This window comes from Siphateles boraxobius, unplaced genomic scaffold, assembly GCF_051911475.1.
Source record: "Siphateles boraxobius isolate OS27281-9 unplaced genomic scaffold, OSU_SipBor_1 68, whole genome shotgun sequence".
NCBI lineage: Eukaryota > Metazoa > Chordata > Actinopteri > Cypriniformes > Leuciscidae > Siphateles > Siphateles boraxobius.
This window is the reverse complement of record NW_027509195.1, coordinates 598,276-616,076: the sequence shown is the minus strand read 5'-3', so window position 1 is coordinate 616,076 and position 17,801 is coordinate 598,276. Positions and strand designations below refer to the sequence as shown.

At 39.1% G+C, this 17,801-nt stretch overlaps 2 protein-coding genes across 5 annotated transcripts in view; both read right to left on the bottom strand.

The window, feature by feature from the left end:
- Positions 1 to 6,570: 6,570 nt before the first annotated feature.
- lmod3 (leiomodin 3 (fetal)) lies at positions 6,571 to 15,435 on the bottom strand. Of its 2 annotated transcripts, none has more exons than XM_077213960.1 (4): positions 12,632 to 15,435; positions 11,774 to 12,045; positions 9,945 to 11,468; positions 6,571 to 6,987 (listed from the first exon to the last, which is right to left on the bottom strand). In XM_077213960.1, the coding sequence occupies exons 1-4, from the start codon at positions 12,810 to 12,812 to the stop codon at positions 6,940 to 6,942; spliced, it is 2,025 nt and encodes a 674-aa protein (XP_077070075.1). In that variant the 5' UTR covers positions 12,813 to 15,435; the 3' UTR covers positions 6,571 to 6,939. The 2 variants fall into 2 exon arrangements, with proteins under 2 accessions (XP_077070075.1, XP_077070076.1); XM_077213961.1 differs by having other exon boundaries at positions 9,945 to 11,465; positions 12,632 to 14,243.
- Positions 14,442 to 17,801, bottom strand: part of zbtb46 (zinc finger and BTB domain containing 46) — a 79,682-nt gene continuing 76,322 nt past the window's right edge. For all 3 annotated transcript variants that reach the window (XM_077213958.1, XM_077213956.1, XM_077213957.1), the window contains one exon: positions 14,442 to 17,769. In XM_077213958.1, coding sequence (XP_077070073.1) covers positions 17,344 to 17,769 — 426 coding nt within the window. In that variant the 3' untranslated portion in view covers positions 14,442 to 17,343. The remainder of the gene's footprint in view (positions 17,770 to 17,801) is intronic.

The following is a 17,801-nucleotide window of genomic DNA, read 5'->3' as shown; positions in this document are numbered from 1 at the left end:
TATGTGGTGGTGTTATTATCCTGGCAATTTAAAAAAAAAATGTATTAATGTGAAAGTTATGGCTTCTAAGAATAGATCATTCAAAGCAAGAAAGGCCCTTTTCACGTCTGTAATCTGAGGAGCAAGTAAAAACAGGATATTATCCTAGCCATGAATTATGAGTTGCTGCTTGTAGGTTGGTTGTAGTTCATATTAGGGATATTAACTAGATAGAATACGAACTCCAATTTTAAATATGGAAATGAATTGATTTCTATATGTTATTCTTTCAATAGACTACAAAAGTAGTTTAGTCCAAAAACATTGATTAATTTAGGAAAGAAAAAGTAGGCTAGCTGAAACTTGAAACTGATTCTCATACTAATTGCTCATATCATATCTCTGGACACAGAAAGATTGCATTGGCATTTGATTGAAATGTAGGCCTAACATCTTTGCAAAATAATCCTTGAATCATTTATTTAAGGCCATTCCAATTTTGAATAGCTATGTGATTGTGTATTGTCAACAATGCAAAAAAATCTGCATTTCCATTTTGTAGTGTGGATCATTCATTGCGACATTTAGCCTAAACTGATTCTCAAGATTCTCATATCTATAGACTGCCAAATGACATGCTTTTAAAGCTACTGTCGTCCTTTTTTTTTTTTTTTTGGCCTTCAAAAACCTTAAAATGTAGGCTACACGTCGCATTCATGCCCCCGAACCCCCCTTAGCACTTTTGGGACCTCTGTAGCCTATTCATAAAACCCTGCGTATGGCCCTGATGGTAACATCTTCCAAACAAAAAGTTTTATAAAATTATAAACATCACATATCAACGCTTTTAACCATTGTTTAAGAAAAACAATGTTTTATCCAAATTATTTTGCATTTTAGAATGCACATCAGCTTCCCTTCTCTTAAAACTGGATTGACCTTTAAATGTTTAATAATTGTTGATTTTACTAAACTGTGAGGCAGCCATCCAAAATATTCCTCAGTTTTCTTTAACCCGAGGACAAATGTACTATTTAAAAGGTTTGTTTGACCTGTTCATATGCACCACAAATCAAACAGGTAATTTTCTCTAAGCATATATTCTGTTGAATAAACGTGTTTGTGCCACACACAATTAATAAATGTGCCTTGTGCCATTGACCTTTCATGTGCCTGTCTTGATAATTAAGAAAATTGTTTGGAGGAAACATGGAATTGGCCTGTTTAATGCTATTATAGATTATATAATATTACATTTTTAAGTAGCTACATCTGAAAAGTCATTAAAAGTAAAATAAAAATAAAAACAGTGAATATTAGCATTTTCCAGCCCTTAACCTTAAATGGAAACACACGGACAAAAAAAAAAAAAAAAAAAAAAATATATATATATATATATATATATATATATATAAATATAGCTGCGAGCAGCGATTACGGGCCCAAGCCGGTGGCACCGCAACCCCGGTGCCTTTAGTTACCTAAAGGCACCGGGGTGGCGGTACCGCGGCTTTGGCCCTTCATCGCTGCTCGCAGCTATATTTATATATATATATATATATATATATATATATATATATATAAAAAGCCGGTGGCACCGCCACCCTGGTGCCTTTAGGGTTATTGTGCACGACGTGACACAAAATATCTGCTGGCTATCTGCCGAACGGCTCTGGTAGTTCCGCTTCAGCATTGATGATGTTGTAGAAATAGTGCGCTCTGGTTGGTCTGGATTATTCGGGATTTTTTATTTTATACAGAAATAAGTTATTTATAATTCAGATGAGAATAAAGTTAGTGTTGATTAAAATGAAGGAAAACAAATATATTGATCTGAAATATAGCACATTAATTTTAAATTTATTTAGGTTCAATTACCAAACATACAATCTTAATTTAATTTAAAGCAAACAATACATTTAAAAGATATGGGTTGTATGCACTTTTTTTTAATAAAAAAAGATATATATCCAAAAAACAAGGCCTTAAAGGGTTAAACTCTTGTCACTGTAACAGACACAATCTCTCTCTCTCACACACACACATACACACACACACACACACACACACACACACGTCAAGTCACTTCCATTTTAGATGCAATATTGAATAAGCAGAAAATTCGGATTTTCTGCTCTGAAAATATAAATAAGCATAAAAATTGAATAAGCACTTTTAATATTCTAAACAGAATAAGCACTAGTCGCTAATGAATAAGTACTAGTACTTAATGGAATAGATACTAGTATCTAAAAAATAAGTACTAGTAGCATGAAAATAGAGACTAGTAGGTTAAAATGATAAAATGTTAAAACAGCTTGCCATATTGGCTCAGAGAGAGAGAGAGAGAGAGAAAATGACCTTTTAGATACTAGTACCTATTAATAGATACTAGTATTTATTCAATAAATACTAGTACTAAGTCATTAGATACTAGTACCTATTAAATAGATACCAGTACTTATTCATTAGCTACTAATACGTATTCAAAAGAATATCTAAAGAATAAGCACTAGTATCTAAAGAATAGGCACTAGTACTAAAGAATAAGCACTAGTCGCTAATGAATAAGTACTAGTACTTAATGGAATAGATACTAGTATCTAAAAAATAAGTACTAGAAGCATGAAAATAGAGACTAGTAGGTTAAAATGATTAAATGTTAAAACGGCTTGCCATATTGGCTCAGAGAGAGAGAGAGAGAGAAAATGACCATATTCAAACCAAAATATCTGACTTCCTCTTGGTCTGAGCTAATGACAGTTAATTAGAAAGTTGTCCGGCTTGATCTGAACAATATGCCTACCGAGTTTTAAGATTGCAGGTAAAACTATGAAACTAACCCTCTCACTTTTGTCAAAAGGTGGCGCTACTGAGTCCCTGCACCACGCCCGTTCCTGAAACTTTGCACATGTCTACTGGCTAATATATGTGACATGTCTGTCGAGTTTCATGCAATTTCAAGCATGCTAAGAGTCTCAAAAGCATCAAAAAAGAATGTTAAAGTTTGATGTGTTGCCACGGCAACAGTATCAAAGATATCAAGAATCCATTCACAGGTCTACATATGGCGTATGTTTACATTATACAGATGAAGTTTGAAACAAATTGGGTTAAAATAAGAGGGTGATTTCGAAGCATTTTGAAAGTGACACACTTCCTGCTGCCAGTTGGTGGCGCTATAACTTTGCCTCACAATAGTCACATCCATGTGATCGGCCTCTTACAGCGAACACACTGCTGAAGTTTCATCAAGATCAGTTAATGTATGCAGAAGTTATAACACACTTCCTTATTCACGTTTCTCGCCATAATTTCGTTTCCTCGCCACGGCCAAACCGTTCGAGATATCAAAAATCCCCTCGCAATTTTTCATCCTCAATGTCTTGACTTCATGCTGACCGAGTTTCGTGGCATTTCTTTGAATTCTCTAGGAGAAGTACTTTAAATTCCATTGCATGCGTTTTACAAACAACCCTAAATAGCCGACTTCCTGTTGGGCTGGGGTAAAAAGTAAGAGCATGAAGTATATATGAACCGATGAGATCTATATGTGTACCGAGTTTCATATTCTTACATACAAGCGTGTTTGATTTATGGACCAAGTTTTCGGACCCCGTTCCAGGGGGCGCTGTCGAGCCCCCCTGCCACGCCCGGGTACCATCTTCACCCCGACCCTGATGGCCGCGGGTTCTGACCCGCGTGCAAAGTTTCAAGAGTTTTCGTGCACGTTAAGAGCCCCAAAAGTGCCCGAATAGTCGTAAGAAAAATAAAAGAGGAGAAAAAAAATAATAATAATAATCCTTAGGAAAACAATAGGGCCTTCGCCTTTTCAAGGCTTGGCCCTAATTAAGAATGTTGTGGCGCCTTTACGATTCCTGAAAAAACACTCTAGTTACACGGGAAGGGTTTGCTCGCTATGCCGCGTTTTGATGAACTTCTGGTTTGCCGTCAACTAAACTATCGTTTCACTGCTCCCTTCTTAAATAAAAGCCTCTTTGTAAAGCTCATTTCATTGCGACACATTTACAAAACAATCCTCAATCAAATGTGTCGATACTGACATACTGTTTAAAAACGAACGGCCTAGTTTTTGGGATCCTCCAGAAGGATCTAGAGCGACAGACGAGAGGCTTTTACCCACAGCCGGAGACGGCACAAGGTTTGGCAAACTTTTTTCTCATTTTACCCATTGTGGTGTTTGGGAATACAGGCATCTAACGGTACCCCACTTCATCCTGTGACTGGGGCTGCACAAGTTATTTAATACTAAATACAGGCCTTGATGTAAAACCGTGGGATGTGGTCTATTGGGTGGTTGAATAATTTACTGACAGATAAACTTATATATATATATATAAATAGGATGAGTCTGTGTGGTCCACCAGAGGGCAGCAATGTAATAATTTTTCCAATTCCAGTTTCAGAATTAGAATCAGAAAGAGCTTTATTGCCAAATGTTTACATACACACACAAGGAATTTGTCTTGGTGACACAAGCTTTACAGTGCTGAAGGAAAGTACAGACATAGTGCAGATATACATAGATACACAATATTAAAGAAAATAAAATGTAAATAATGGAATATAGTACAGTAGTAGAAACAAAGAATATAGCCTATTTGTTAATGTTTTGTACAAATGGACAGTTATGATAGACGATGTGAGTTTTAACTGTTCAGACTGACTAAAGCCTGAGAGGGAAAACTGTTGTTGTGCTTCTGCTCTGTAGCGCCAGCCAGAGGACACAAAAGTTCAGAGGCAAGGCAAGTTTATCTCTATTGCACATTTCATACACAATGGTAATTCAAAGTGCTTTACATAGAAGACATTTGAATAATCAAAAGAAATAAGAATAATTTAAACAGTTTAGAATAAAAAAAAAGAACAGTACACTGAGTTTATCATATTGATTCTTTTTGATTGATTTCCCCATCATGGTCCCTCTTTTCTGTGGTTTTCCCATGGCGTGCCTACATATAAATCTAGACGTCTCTAGAGAGATCAATTTTCACCTCAATTGAAAAGATGAGCACTCAACTTGGTCACATTTGGATCAAATGGACCCTCTGGGTTTCCCCCAATACACTCCTGTGGATTAACTGAACCCACCAGACAATTAATCTCTACTAGTCATCACAGTGTTTCTTTTGACCATCATGAGTCACCCAGCCCACTCAAAGAGAGAGTGGGCTGGGTGTGTGGGGTCCAAAGTGATTTTCTTAGCCCTTTTCCTCACTCTGGAAGAGTACAGGTCCTGGAGGGTGGGCAGGGGGACAGCAATAATCCTCTCAGCAGTCCCGACTGTCCGTTGTAGTCTCCTGATGTCTGATTTGGTGACTGCACCACAACAGACAGTTATAGATGAGCACAGGACCGACTCAATGAGGGCTGAGGAGAACTGTGTCAGCAGCTCCGGTGGCTCAGCTGGTGAAGGGAGTTCAATCTCTGCTGGGCCTTTTCACAATGGAGTGAATGTGGGTGTCCTGAGAGATGGTGTTGGCCAGGAGCCTGAATGACTCAGTGCTGCTCATGATGGTGAGTGGGGATAATGCTGGGGTGTTTCACCAACACGACTGGTTGTTAAGACTGCACCAGACAGCCAGTTGTTCAACCTCTTGTCTGTATGCAGACTCTTCATCATCCTGGATAATGCCGATGATTGTGGTGTCGTCTGTAAACTTCAGGAGCTTGACTGATCTTTAGAGGTGTAGTTATTTGTGTTCATTGAGAAGAGCAGTGGGGAGAGGACACAACCCTGAGGAGCGCCAGTGCTGATAGTGGGAGTTTTCCCAGTCTCTATCTGCTGCCTATCTGTCAGAAAGCTGCTGATCCACTGACAGATTGGGCTGGGCATGAAAAGCTGGGTCAGATTTTATGATGGAAGATCTGGTCTGATGGTGTAGAAAGCCAAATTAAAGTCCACAAATAAGACCCTTGCGTAAGCACCAGATCTTTTAAGATGTTGCAGGATATAATGGAGATATAATTGCTCTGTGGGGTATGAGACTGGGCTTTTCAAACCTGCAGTAAAACACATTCAGATCCTCAGCCGGTTGTTGTTTCTCCACAGATCGTGGGGTGGTGTCTTGTACATGGTGATGTTCCTCAGACCTGTCCAGACTGACACCGGGTCGTTGGCTGAGAACTGTTTTTTTTAGATTTGCTAAATCATTTTAGCAGATGATTTCAATCTTTCTCAAGAACCCTTTGGTGGATAAAGATATGGGTATACTATATTGTTTAAAACTAAGCGTACATTTTAAGCCTGGCCTATAATAACGGGGCCTACCATAATGTGTTTATGTACACTATGTTGTTAAAATTGTATTAAATAATCATTACTGATGCACAAGTCGAATTTACTTTAGCTTTTTGACTGTAGCTTTGGTTAAAGATCAAATGTATTTTTGTTTAATGCAATATTTTTTCATAAATTAGTTTAAGATCAAACAATAATTGGCTGCCCCTTGTGTAGGAAGAGGAATGTAACAGAGAGAAAAAGCGCTCACTGAAAAAAAACCCTACTGCATTTACATAATTATCTTAATAACAGTCACTAGAAAAACATAATTAAGAAATAGTCCAGAGTGACATTTACACTATTCAGTTTATTAACACTAATAATACATGAACAGAATTTCAGACAAGCAAAAGAATTATTTTACCATGTGCATTATGTGTAGCCAAAAAAACATACAGACATTTAGTGATGGGGTTAATATAAATAGATGTGCATGTTGAATTTTACAGTTCAGGACCTCATCAAAGTGTCCACCGTGTTATGGCTTATTATTATGCAACTGCTGTCTCTTATTACGTAACACTACTCTCTCCATTACTTAAGGAGCACCATGGAATCATTTGGCCACATGAACTGCCCTGCTTCCATGATCTTTCTGATGTTGGCCTGCCCTGTCCCTCTGTTTGGTCTCTCTCTGAAGTCATGATGAATGTGGCTCAGAAGAGACTGGTTTCGCTTGACTCCAGGATTTTTGGAAGAGGTACCTGTGGGTGTGAAACAAAAGTAAGCTCTTTTGAAATTATATCAACACAACACTGGTACTAATTTCTTGGACCACAGCTTTTCAGTTGGCATTACAATATCAAACTAAATAAAATAACAAAGATATGTCTGTGTAAAAGGAAACAACTCTCCAAGAATACCAAGTATCATGATAAAATTCAATATTGTGTTAATTCATTATTCAAATCTACAAAATGAACCAAATTTTCATATACAGACTGGCTATTGTTACCTATCAAATGAAATCAGTGTAAACAAAATCTTAGCTCTGCACAGTAGCACAGAAGCTGCATGAAGTGATATTAAGATGTGGCATAAATGCATTTACGCTGCAATTAAATGTTATGAGCTTAATCTTTTATATTTAAAACTGATTATATAAATATAAAATGTTGGAAAAATAAATAAATAATAGGCCTATTTTTAAAATGGGATACAAAAACCACCAGTAGGTGGCAGCAAGTCTCTAATTTGAAAAAAACAAACAAATCTAAAATGTATTTTTAATTTTATTTGCTCACACTAGCACAGCCATTCAATTTCATGGGTGTCAGGGACAGATGCACATTGAGTAATCTATGCAGTACAATAAAACCGTGCTTCTCAATTGATAGGTTATATATGTGTATATGTGTGTTTTGCAGTTCTGTTCTGATAGTCACAAACTGCTGTGTAAAAACTATGCTAAATGCAAAATAAGCATGGAAAAAGGCATGGCGAGTCAGATTTTAAAAAGAAGAATTCATGTTTCATAGAAGCATAGACTTCATAGAAGCTAGTCAAATAAAAAAGGGAAAATAAAATACCTTGAAATTACCTTAAAATACCTACAAATTATTATTATTCATTTACAAAATTATAAATTTTTCTAGATTCAGACTAGGGACGCTAACGATTAATCAAAGATCGATTATTTGTCGATAATTATTTAATCGATAACTTATCGATGGTCGAAGGTCATCAATAGATTGTGTAATTTTGAGGAGTGTGCGGCTCATGCGCAAAACACTTACAGCAGAGACACAGGGAAAAATGAAGCGAGCATGCCATAGTTACGTATTACGATGTCTGCTCTCTAATCGCTGTACTTTGATGTCACTCACAGATCCGTCTGCTCAGTATCAAGTCCAACACACTTAGGGCCTGATTTACTAAACAGGGCAAATTAGCGTGAGAGCGTAATTTCATAAAAATGCTGATGGGATTGGAAAGTTCTGCGTGTGATCCACTGACGACGCGCAAATTAAAGAACATAAGATTCAGCCGGACAATTTCCATAGTGATCAATACAATCTACCAAGAGCAGCGCAAATTAGCGTTTGGTTTAAGACATGCTTTTTTTGGCCCATTAAATAATGGTGCAAATACCAGTAAATTGATGAGCACCTTGTTTTGTTTATTTAAAAACTCTCCTCCCATAAATTTTGCATCTGAAAGGGAAACTCCTACAAATGGATATGCAATAAGCTCAGCTGCAAAAATAACAATGTCCATGCCTTTTCAGCACAAATTTTTCACCCACGTGTCTTTAGTAAATCCTGAGAGAAGTTATTCGCCGCCAATAGAGGGTTTGCGCTGGTGCAAACTGTAAGTCTGGCTCCTAATGTCTTCAAGCCATGCAACGTATTAGGTAAGCTAGCTGTTTATTTAGAAACAGAATTAACCAAGAGTTAAAAAACCCTTGAAAGTGATTTTACTGAACAAAAGAATTACTTACTTGTGTAAACACCACAATAAAAGTACATAGAATAAACAAGTAATAAGATCCTGGTGGATGAGTAATGGTTTTCCAGCTCTGTTTTAGCTCTGCGCTCCTAATCTATGGCTTAAACCTGTCAGTCTGAGCGATCAGACCAATCCCAGCACACTCTAGCCGTAAAACATTCAGATTGGTCTCTACACAACTTCCCTATCCACTATACCCACCCACCACCCCTGAGATCCAGTTTCCATTGGTTCAAATAACGCTGGAAAACAGTGCATATAATTGCAACACGATCCGATCCTGGAAGTTCTATAGCTTTAGCCAAGCGGCCTGTCGTGCCACTCCGGGATCTATGGATTGTCTTATGTTGTGTTTGGGCTCGCTCGAGACCACCTGCTTCAAAATAAAGATATACAATCTACTATGGTGTACTAATGTTTTGCGAAGGTACAAACAACAATCTGGCGCAAACATGGCATCATATGTATACTGTTTACACATGCGCCAGCGGCGCTATTTCATACAATACTTGATATAGTTTGGTCTAATAGTATTCTGCTTGTTGAGACCTTTCAACGATACATGACACAAGTTATATACAATGATTTTACAGATCACATTTTCATGTAAAGGAGTTATTTTTTCACTCTATGAAAATAGAGAACATCTAATATGTTAAAAAATTAAATTAACAGCACCTATATTCACTGTAAAACCAAGCTTCTACGCTTTAAAACGAGAGCTATTTTGTTTTGGTTAAGCAAGTGGTTGTCAAGTAATGTGATAAGCTAATAGCACCACCTCTGCCCGCTTTGGATTTAAGAGATTGGTTATCAATTAACTGATTGTTCATTTAAACAACATTAGATTATGGGAATTTATGTAAATTGGCATCCCTAATTCAGATGATGCCTTGTTATTAATTTTGTATGTAGGCCTATGTAGGCTTGTGTAGTTCATAGTAACATTGATACATAAACAAAGAAACGTTAATACTGTACATAATATATTGTTTGATTTTTATGGATATTTCTGTGTTGACTTTCCACTTAATCAGAGTCCTGAAGCAAGACCAGTTGAGAACCACTGCCATGGAAGACCTTAGTGTTTCCCCATTGTTAAAAGAACAACATTTCCCAGTTGTACCTCCCTGACAATGGCCCCCACTCAAGCTGAATTTGTGCACACGGCATCTGATTAATTGTTAACTTGAGAGACTTCAACACTACATACCGCTTTGAGATAAGCCACGTTGCTCTGTCGAATCTCGCTGAGCAACTGATCCCGAGGTGTTAGATCCACTTTAGGTGGTTGTCGTCTTCGAGGAACCGGCTTTAGAGTCTTTATCATATCTTTCAGGTTGGCTCTCTCATCTGCAGGTCCTTCTCTTGCCGTGCTTCTTTGTTTAGGAACACTCCTCAGCTGAACATTAGCTCTTCCCTCTTTCCTCTCATCACTTTGGTTCAGTTCCAGAAGTGGATCCCTTCGTTTCGGAGCCTTTTTCAGTTGTACTTCCTTTAAGAGGTTTCCTGTGTCTGACCTTGTAGGACGTTGTTGTGGGTTAAGATATTGAGCCTTGCGGAGCTGCTGAGGAGGACTTGGTTGTGGGGAAGGTTCAGGAGAACCTTCAGGACTCTCCTCAGCCCCATCTTGAGAACCCTGCAGTAGGGACAACGGTATGTAGCCTCCTAGCATTTCCAACATGCCAGGGGGCAGGTTGAGAGAGTTCTCATACATCTCCATGATCTTCCTATGCTCTTTCATCTGCTGGAGCTTCTGGTCCTCCATTCTCTGCTGCCGCTGACGGTCCAAGTTTCTGGTTAGGAGATTGGTGACCACCATCCGAGGCCCAGGGAGTTCAAAGTGGTAGCCCATCTTCAGAAGAGTGTTGTTAGCCTTGAGGAGACGGGACACTTCCATTTCTGCATGGTGTCCTAGCATGTGCCTTTGGTTGTGGAAGCGGAGCTCAGTTAGTGTCTCATTGAACTGGAGGCAACGTATTATTGCCACAATCCCTTTTCCTGTGATGAAATTGGATTCGATATTTAGTGTGGTGATGCTTTTGTTCTCTCTGAGCATGTTAGCCAGAGCGAATGCCACGTTTTCATCTGCACCGGTGTTTGCGATGCTGAAGGTCTTAATATGTCTGTTCTTCTTGAGAGCATTGACGTAATCAAGGAGCATTACTTTGGGAATGTTTTCAATGTTGTTGAGATTGACATCTGTGACAGAGGCATTATTGTTGTAGATCTTATCCAAAGTGGTCTCCAAATTCGTTTCATTCCCAGAAGGTCTTGCGGTCTTTCTAACTGAAGCGCTTCCACCTAGGGCGAGTTTTGGGATCTTCAGCTTGGATATGACCCTTTCCTCTTTCTCGGGAACCCAGTTCTCATATGAAGAGGGAGCAGGTTCAGACTGGGTGGAATCAGCTTTCTTCTCCTCGTTCGTTTTAGATTCTGACTCATCAAGTCCTGATTCTTCAGTCTTTGCTTCAACTTTTGTATCTGCAACCTCTGGAGGCGGCTGTAAACCATCTTCTGAGATCACTGTGGGGTCGGTGGCATCAAGTTTTATCTCGACAGGCTGCTTGCTAGCTTTGTCCTCTTCTTCAGCCTCCATTATCACTTCTTCAATCACTTCATCAACAACAACATCTCCCTCTCCTCCCTCAAGCTCCTCAACGATCTCCTCATAGACATATTCCACCTCTTCAACTTTATCTTCTTCTTTTGGTTCAAGCTCCTCATCGGTTTTCTTCTGATGATGAAAATGGACAGAAGGGTCAAATCTGAAGAGTTAAACAACTTTTAAAGACTACAAATTACGAAACATTTAATCTCCAGCAACTTACTCAAAGCCTAAAAATAGAATGTCCTGTTTACAGCACAGTTGCTGTTTCAAAGCGTTTGTTGTTGTTGTAGTATTATTGGCCTCCTGGTTGCAGCAGTTATAAATAGTCAAATTTGATTATTACTAATCAGAGTTCGAAGCACTTCAGCAAAACAGTTTATATGACATGAAATGCTCTGAATGTAAACAACGCAAACAATAACTTATCTTACCTGACTGGGTAATAGAGTTGTGGGAACTCTCTCCTCGTCCAGCATGCGTTTGGACTCTTTCTCCCAGTACATATATTCCACCAGTGATCTGTGATCAAATGATCCAGTGGGTGGTTTGTCAGTTTGGTCTCTCTGCCTCATTCCCACCGGCACTCTCTCGTCGGGAGCGATCTCTTCCATCTCACTCTGGAGCTGTTTGAGCTCCTCTGTCGAGAGGCCTGCCAGAATCTCATCCTCATCGATCTCTTCTTCTGACTGGGGCTCGCTGCAATCTGAAGTAGAAAAAATATACACTGTAAAATAATCGTTAAAAAAAAGTTAAACTTAGATTTTACTTGTTTTCTTAAAAATAAATGTGACTATGTTGTGTTAAACCAACGAGAGTCGGATATCGGGCACAAAAACCTTATGTATGCTGTTAAATAGCTGAGTAATTTCTGTGCCACTGGCATCACCAAAACAGGTTTCTCAATCACTCTCCCTGCCTGATATTAGTCAGACAATCAAGGGAATAAAAATATACAAACTTGGACACATTTTGTCTGAAAATTCTAATATCTATCCCTTTAAGCGATATTACACATCTTGTACTGAATGTCAGAATAGCTAATATGTTCAGTAAAACAACATGAATGCTAGCTTGATATTTCTTAAATATATTTTAAACCTCCTTACTTAAAACTACAGTGTGATACTACCACCAGATTTAGCACTGGTCTACTGGGAGTTAGTAAGAGATGGAGTAGGCTAAGTGTTAAACTCATTTTCTTTCAGCACCTCCGAGCTTTTTACAAAGATCACCTATTTTTTCTCAAGATTAATGGCAACAAACGGCTGAATATATTAACAACAAAATACCTTGGACTTTCGTCTCACGAGAAGTGTCTCTCTGCCTCATTCCCAGCGGCACTCTCTCGTCAGGAGCAATGTCGTCCATCTCACTCTGGAGCTGTTTGAGCTCCTCAGCCGAGAGGCCTGCCAGAATCTCGTCCTCATCGATCTCCTCTGTGTAGGACTCCTGAATCGTGTGGTCAGACATGTCCACCTTAGTGTTTTCAAGAACTCTGGTTTCGAAGCGCAGCGAGCGTCGTGGCAGGACTCAAGGCCTTATGCCACATGTACGATCTAAAATAACCTCCATTCAACAGAGGGGATGGTATTTATGGAACAAGTGGGGAGATACAGACATAGACTTTTTTCAGCAACTTGAGTCAGCTGGTCCGTCCCCTGAATTTCAACATGACAGACTAGAGAGAGAGAGAGAGAGAGAGAGTAGGGTGGAGAAAAACAGCAGCAGGTGGACATGCCAGTCAAGCGGCCCCGGTGGCTCAGACGCTAACTTCAGCTACAAACATTTTATTTAACTGGAATTACAGGATGACCAAAGAAAAATAGACGTTGTAAACCTGGCTGTTTGAAAGGCCAGTAAAACAGGCCTGTTACATGCGTTAAAAAGCTGCGTACCGTCAGCACTAATTTGACCCCTAATCCTCCACAGTTCTATGAGGACAGAAATAAAATCTGTCTGATGTTAAACACAACAGTCAGGCGGGGAAGCTGGGCGGTCAGGAAAAGCAGGCTGATGTAGGATGGAAAGACTTCACAAACATTAGTGTTGTCTAGTGTTGGAGGAAAAATACTTGAGCAAGTATAGTTTGTCGGAAATGTTTGGAAAGCTAAAATTGCAGTGAAGTGTGGCTTAAAAATAAGTGTGGGTTAACATACAAATATTTCATAATCACAATATCCACTCATTTTATAATATTACAACAGGAAAACAAGGCATCTCATTAAAGTGTTACTTATTACAATATTCTTGGTGATCCCTTTATAGATGACATTCAGTATATTCTAAATCTATTAATACTACATCATTTGTGACACAGATCAAGACCAACAAAGACTAATAGTCTTTTATTTATGTTGAATAATCATCAAACATTTTTTGAAGGTTAGCTATAAATATACTAAAGGAAACGGCTTAAATTATTTATTTATGCCCTCAAAGATTATATAAACTGACATGATATCCTTGTTCTTCCTTACTTTTACAAACATTAATCAATGCATAGAAATAATCCTAGAAACAATCTTTCAATGGCATCGTTTTTTCTGTCTCTTCAATAACATGCAGCGTATTAATAAATAATGATGTTTATGTGTATGAAAATATAGTATCTTCATTTGACCATTGTATCGGTTTCATTTTTTCTTACATTTAATAACGCTCAACATGTTTTGAACAATTACCATAATTCCCATGTAAAATTTTCTCCCACCTACACTAATTATACATCAATGTGTATTGTAGTTGTAATAAGTCTGCAGTGTTGAAAAGAGGCTTATTGTTAGGTTGTAGCAAGAAGATTTGGTTTAACAGAAAGACAGCTAAACCAAACATGAACACAAAGCCAGAAACACCATATTGTGCAATGTGCACCAATATTGACAGAATGTAATCTGTCTTTATAAAATGGTAAGCATGCGCAAAGCCTATTTTTGCATGCATTCACACACAAACACTTGGAAAAAATAACACACTTGTACATAGGCCAAGCAGATAGAGGCACCTTTTTGTTTTAGTATTTAACCTGTAGTTGTTCCCTGATTGTGAATCACTGAGAAGTATAAAAGCTGAATTGGTGATGGATTCAAATAATGTGATCCATTTTCTCTTTAAATTCCAACAGATTTTTATTTCAATTAAAGGTAAAGAACACAATAAATTAAACAAACAGGAAAAAAGCTAAATTCCCAATCGTTTGGAGGGATTTGGATAGCAACTGTGCCTGGCACTTGGGCCAGTGACATTTGAGGTCTAAAGCTTGCACAAATACTCTTTGCCAAGCATACATTTCCCATCATTCCACATGACAGTGGCTAGCCTTCTAAATTCAGATACAGGGCGATGGCATACAGTAGAGCACATTCATTAAAACTTGAGCATGTTTCCAAGGGCAACAGAATTAAAGCTGTGATTCTTCTTTAAAAATGTACTTTCAAGTGGCCCTTCATAACACAACACCATAATCTGTGCTTTCTCAAAGTAGACGGGGAAAATGGAGTCAACCAAGCAAATCACTGTTTGATCAAAGCTTTGCACCTGTACACCAAATCGAAACAAAAGCACTCAATGTATACAAAGTATACCGGATTATTATTTTTTGGTATAATATTCATTACTTAGTGTACGTTAGTAATATAGAAGCGTGTGCTGCTGTATATACCTTTCTGTCAACACTTAAGTTAAGCTCTCAGAAGGATCACCCTTCAAAAATAAAATGGAATAAGGAAAAAAAAAAAGTTCTCAAATATCACTCAGAAATGCATGGAGCTGGCACAATATAATTACTTCTGAAAGCCACATGGCTTGCTGTCCATAGAAAGGCAAGATTGGAAAGTTTTACACTGTTTTTCAAGAAAGGAAATGTAAAAATGAAACAGATAATAAAGCTTAGCCTCCAGCACTTAATAATAATAACAATAATTATAAAGATAATAACAATAAGAATTACAACAATATCAACAGTAACCATAATAATTAAAATTAGTTAATCATAACAAGTAAAGCATAATAAAGCGTTTTATTCCCATTGTCAAAGATTCTGGCACAGATTGTTAAAACAATTAATAAAAAGACATTCATTAACCCGGTCCTACACACACACACGGACGGACTGACACACACACACACACACACACACACACACACACACACACACACACACACACACACACACACACAGACACAGACACAGACACACGGACGGACTGACAAACAAACACACACACGGACGGACTGACAGACACACACACACACACACACACACACACACACACACACACACACACACACACACACACACACACACACACACACACACACGCACACACACACACACACACAGACACAGACACACGGACGGACTGACAAACAAACAAACAAACACACACACGTACGGACTGACAGACACAGACACACACACACACACACACACACACACACACACACACACACACACACACACACACACACACACACACACACACACACACACACACACACACACACACACACAAAGTGTCAAACAGAATGGTAAGGATGTGTAAAAAGACTAGACAATCTCTCTTTCACACAAACTAAATAAATAACCATTTAATCCCAATAAGTGAACAGCAATTTCACTACAGCACACATCAATCCCCAGGGTCTCATTACAAAGCGTCTTTGTGTTTCGTCATTTCGAATGGACTGACAACAAAAGAAAGCTGTGGTTCACTGATTAAGAAATCGATGCATATTTCTGAATATTCCAGAAGTTAGAGCAATAAATATTTAGTGGGAAGGCATGATATCTCCGTCACATCACACGGCTTTAAGATTTCAGAGGCAGACTCAGTACAGTACAATGGCAAGGCTGCGAGGAAACGCAAAATACGTAAAAAGAGGGACGAGAGGAGAGAGTCTGAAAGCGCTTCAGTAAAGGCTTTTGAATGATGTTAAACACCCCCCACACAACAAACCTACAAAACACACACATTTGCATACAGGTTTTTTTTGTTTTTGTCTTATAAACACGCCACACTGAAAACCTTGTGTATAAAACCAAACCCATCCCTGACTGTGTCCACCATGGAATGCAAATAATGAGGAAATATTATATTAAATCTACTCTCTCTCCTCCAGTCTCTCTCCTTTGCCATTGCTGAAGACTTTTTTTCTCTCCCATAATAGAGAGAATAAAGATTGTTGAGAACTAGAAAGATTTGTTTCTGCATAGTGTTCACCCACCTTCCCCACAACCGTTCTTTGTCGAAAACACAAAATCAACATCTGACTTATATGTATCTATATACATGATTTTCCCCTTGATATAAATGTTTAGGAATGAAAATTGCAACCAAATAAAACATTACAAGGCATACATAATAATTAGCAAACCTAGCACAAATGTTCATATATAACAGTCATAAGGACATACTGCGTATCCTTAAAGGTAGGTGCGGTCACCATATTCATCTATGCAAATTGGAATAAAAATGTAAACCACAGAAACAGGGAATCAATAGGAATCTAGTCAACGTTTAAAGTGCAAGTCTGTTGCAGTTTCTCTTCGCAGAAAACAACAATGTGCCAAAAAACTGGTGCAAGTCTTCTGACGTGAACTGCTGCGCAATAGATTCGCCAGCGCCCCCTGGTGGCAGCTGACTATATGGCAAGAGCACATCTTTCGTACACTTTTTCTGTCTGACCCATCGAAGCATGGTACTGATTTTGGACAATCTTCCAAGACAACACAATCTCTTTTGTCTGAAGAAATAGCAAACACATACACAGAAACCCGTTTGGTCCTCAAGGAAGAAAGGAGACAAACTGAAGCCTGGGTCAGAAGCACATGGAGTCGGGGCGAGAAGACTCTCCATTGTCTCTCCTTTAGCAGCCCTGTGGGCATCTCAAGGATCTCTCTGTATCCGGCTCCTCCCACATACTGAGATCCGAGTGCCTCACCTTAAGCATATCTCCTTACAGGAACAGGTGGCCGACCTTGGAATAGGATTCAGGCATTGGACTAGGAGATCCAACTGAAGTCTTTCTCACTTCCCGCTCTGGCGTCTCCTTCCAGAGCCGAGTCACTTTCCTCTTTGCCATCGTCTATTGCTCTGTCGCCTCTCTGCGACATCCCTGAGCCGGCTCGCCATTTCCCGTTCTCCTCCTCGCCTTCACCTTCTCCCATCAGCTCGGCCTCCACCATCATCTCCTCTTCCCCGTCTCCGTCGGCGGTGTCATCAGGGAAACGGTGGTCCCCGGGATACAAGAGTTCCTCTTCTGGGGATCCGTCCTCGCCGTTCTGGTCCAGCAGGGCGGCCATGCCTCGACCCGAGCAGTCTGCGCAGACGCCGTGGCGTCGGGAGCCATGTTTGATGCCCACGCTGGCGGCCGACATGAAGACGCGACTGCATACTTTACACACGTACTTCTTGTCCTTACTGTGCACCTGAAAAAGAGTGACAACGCATTGTTGAGAGA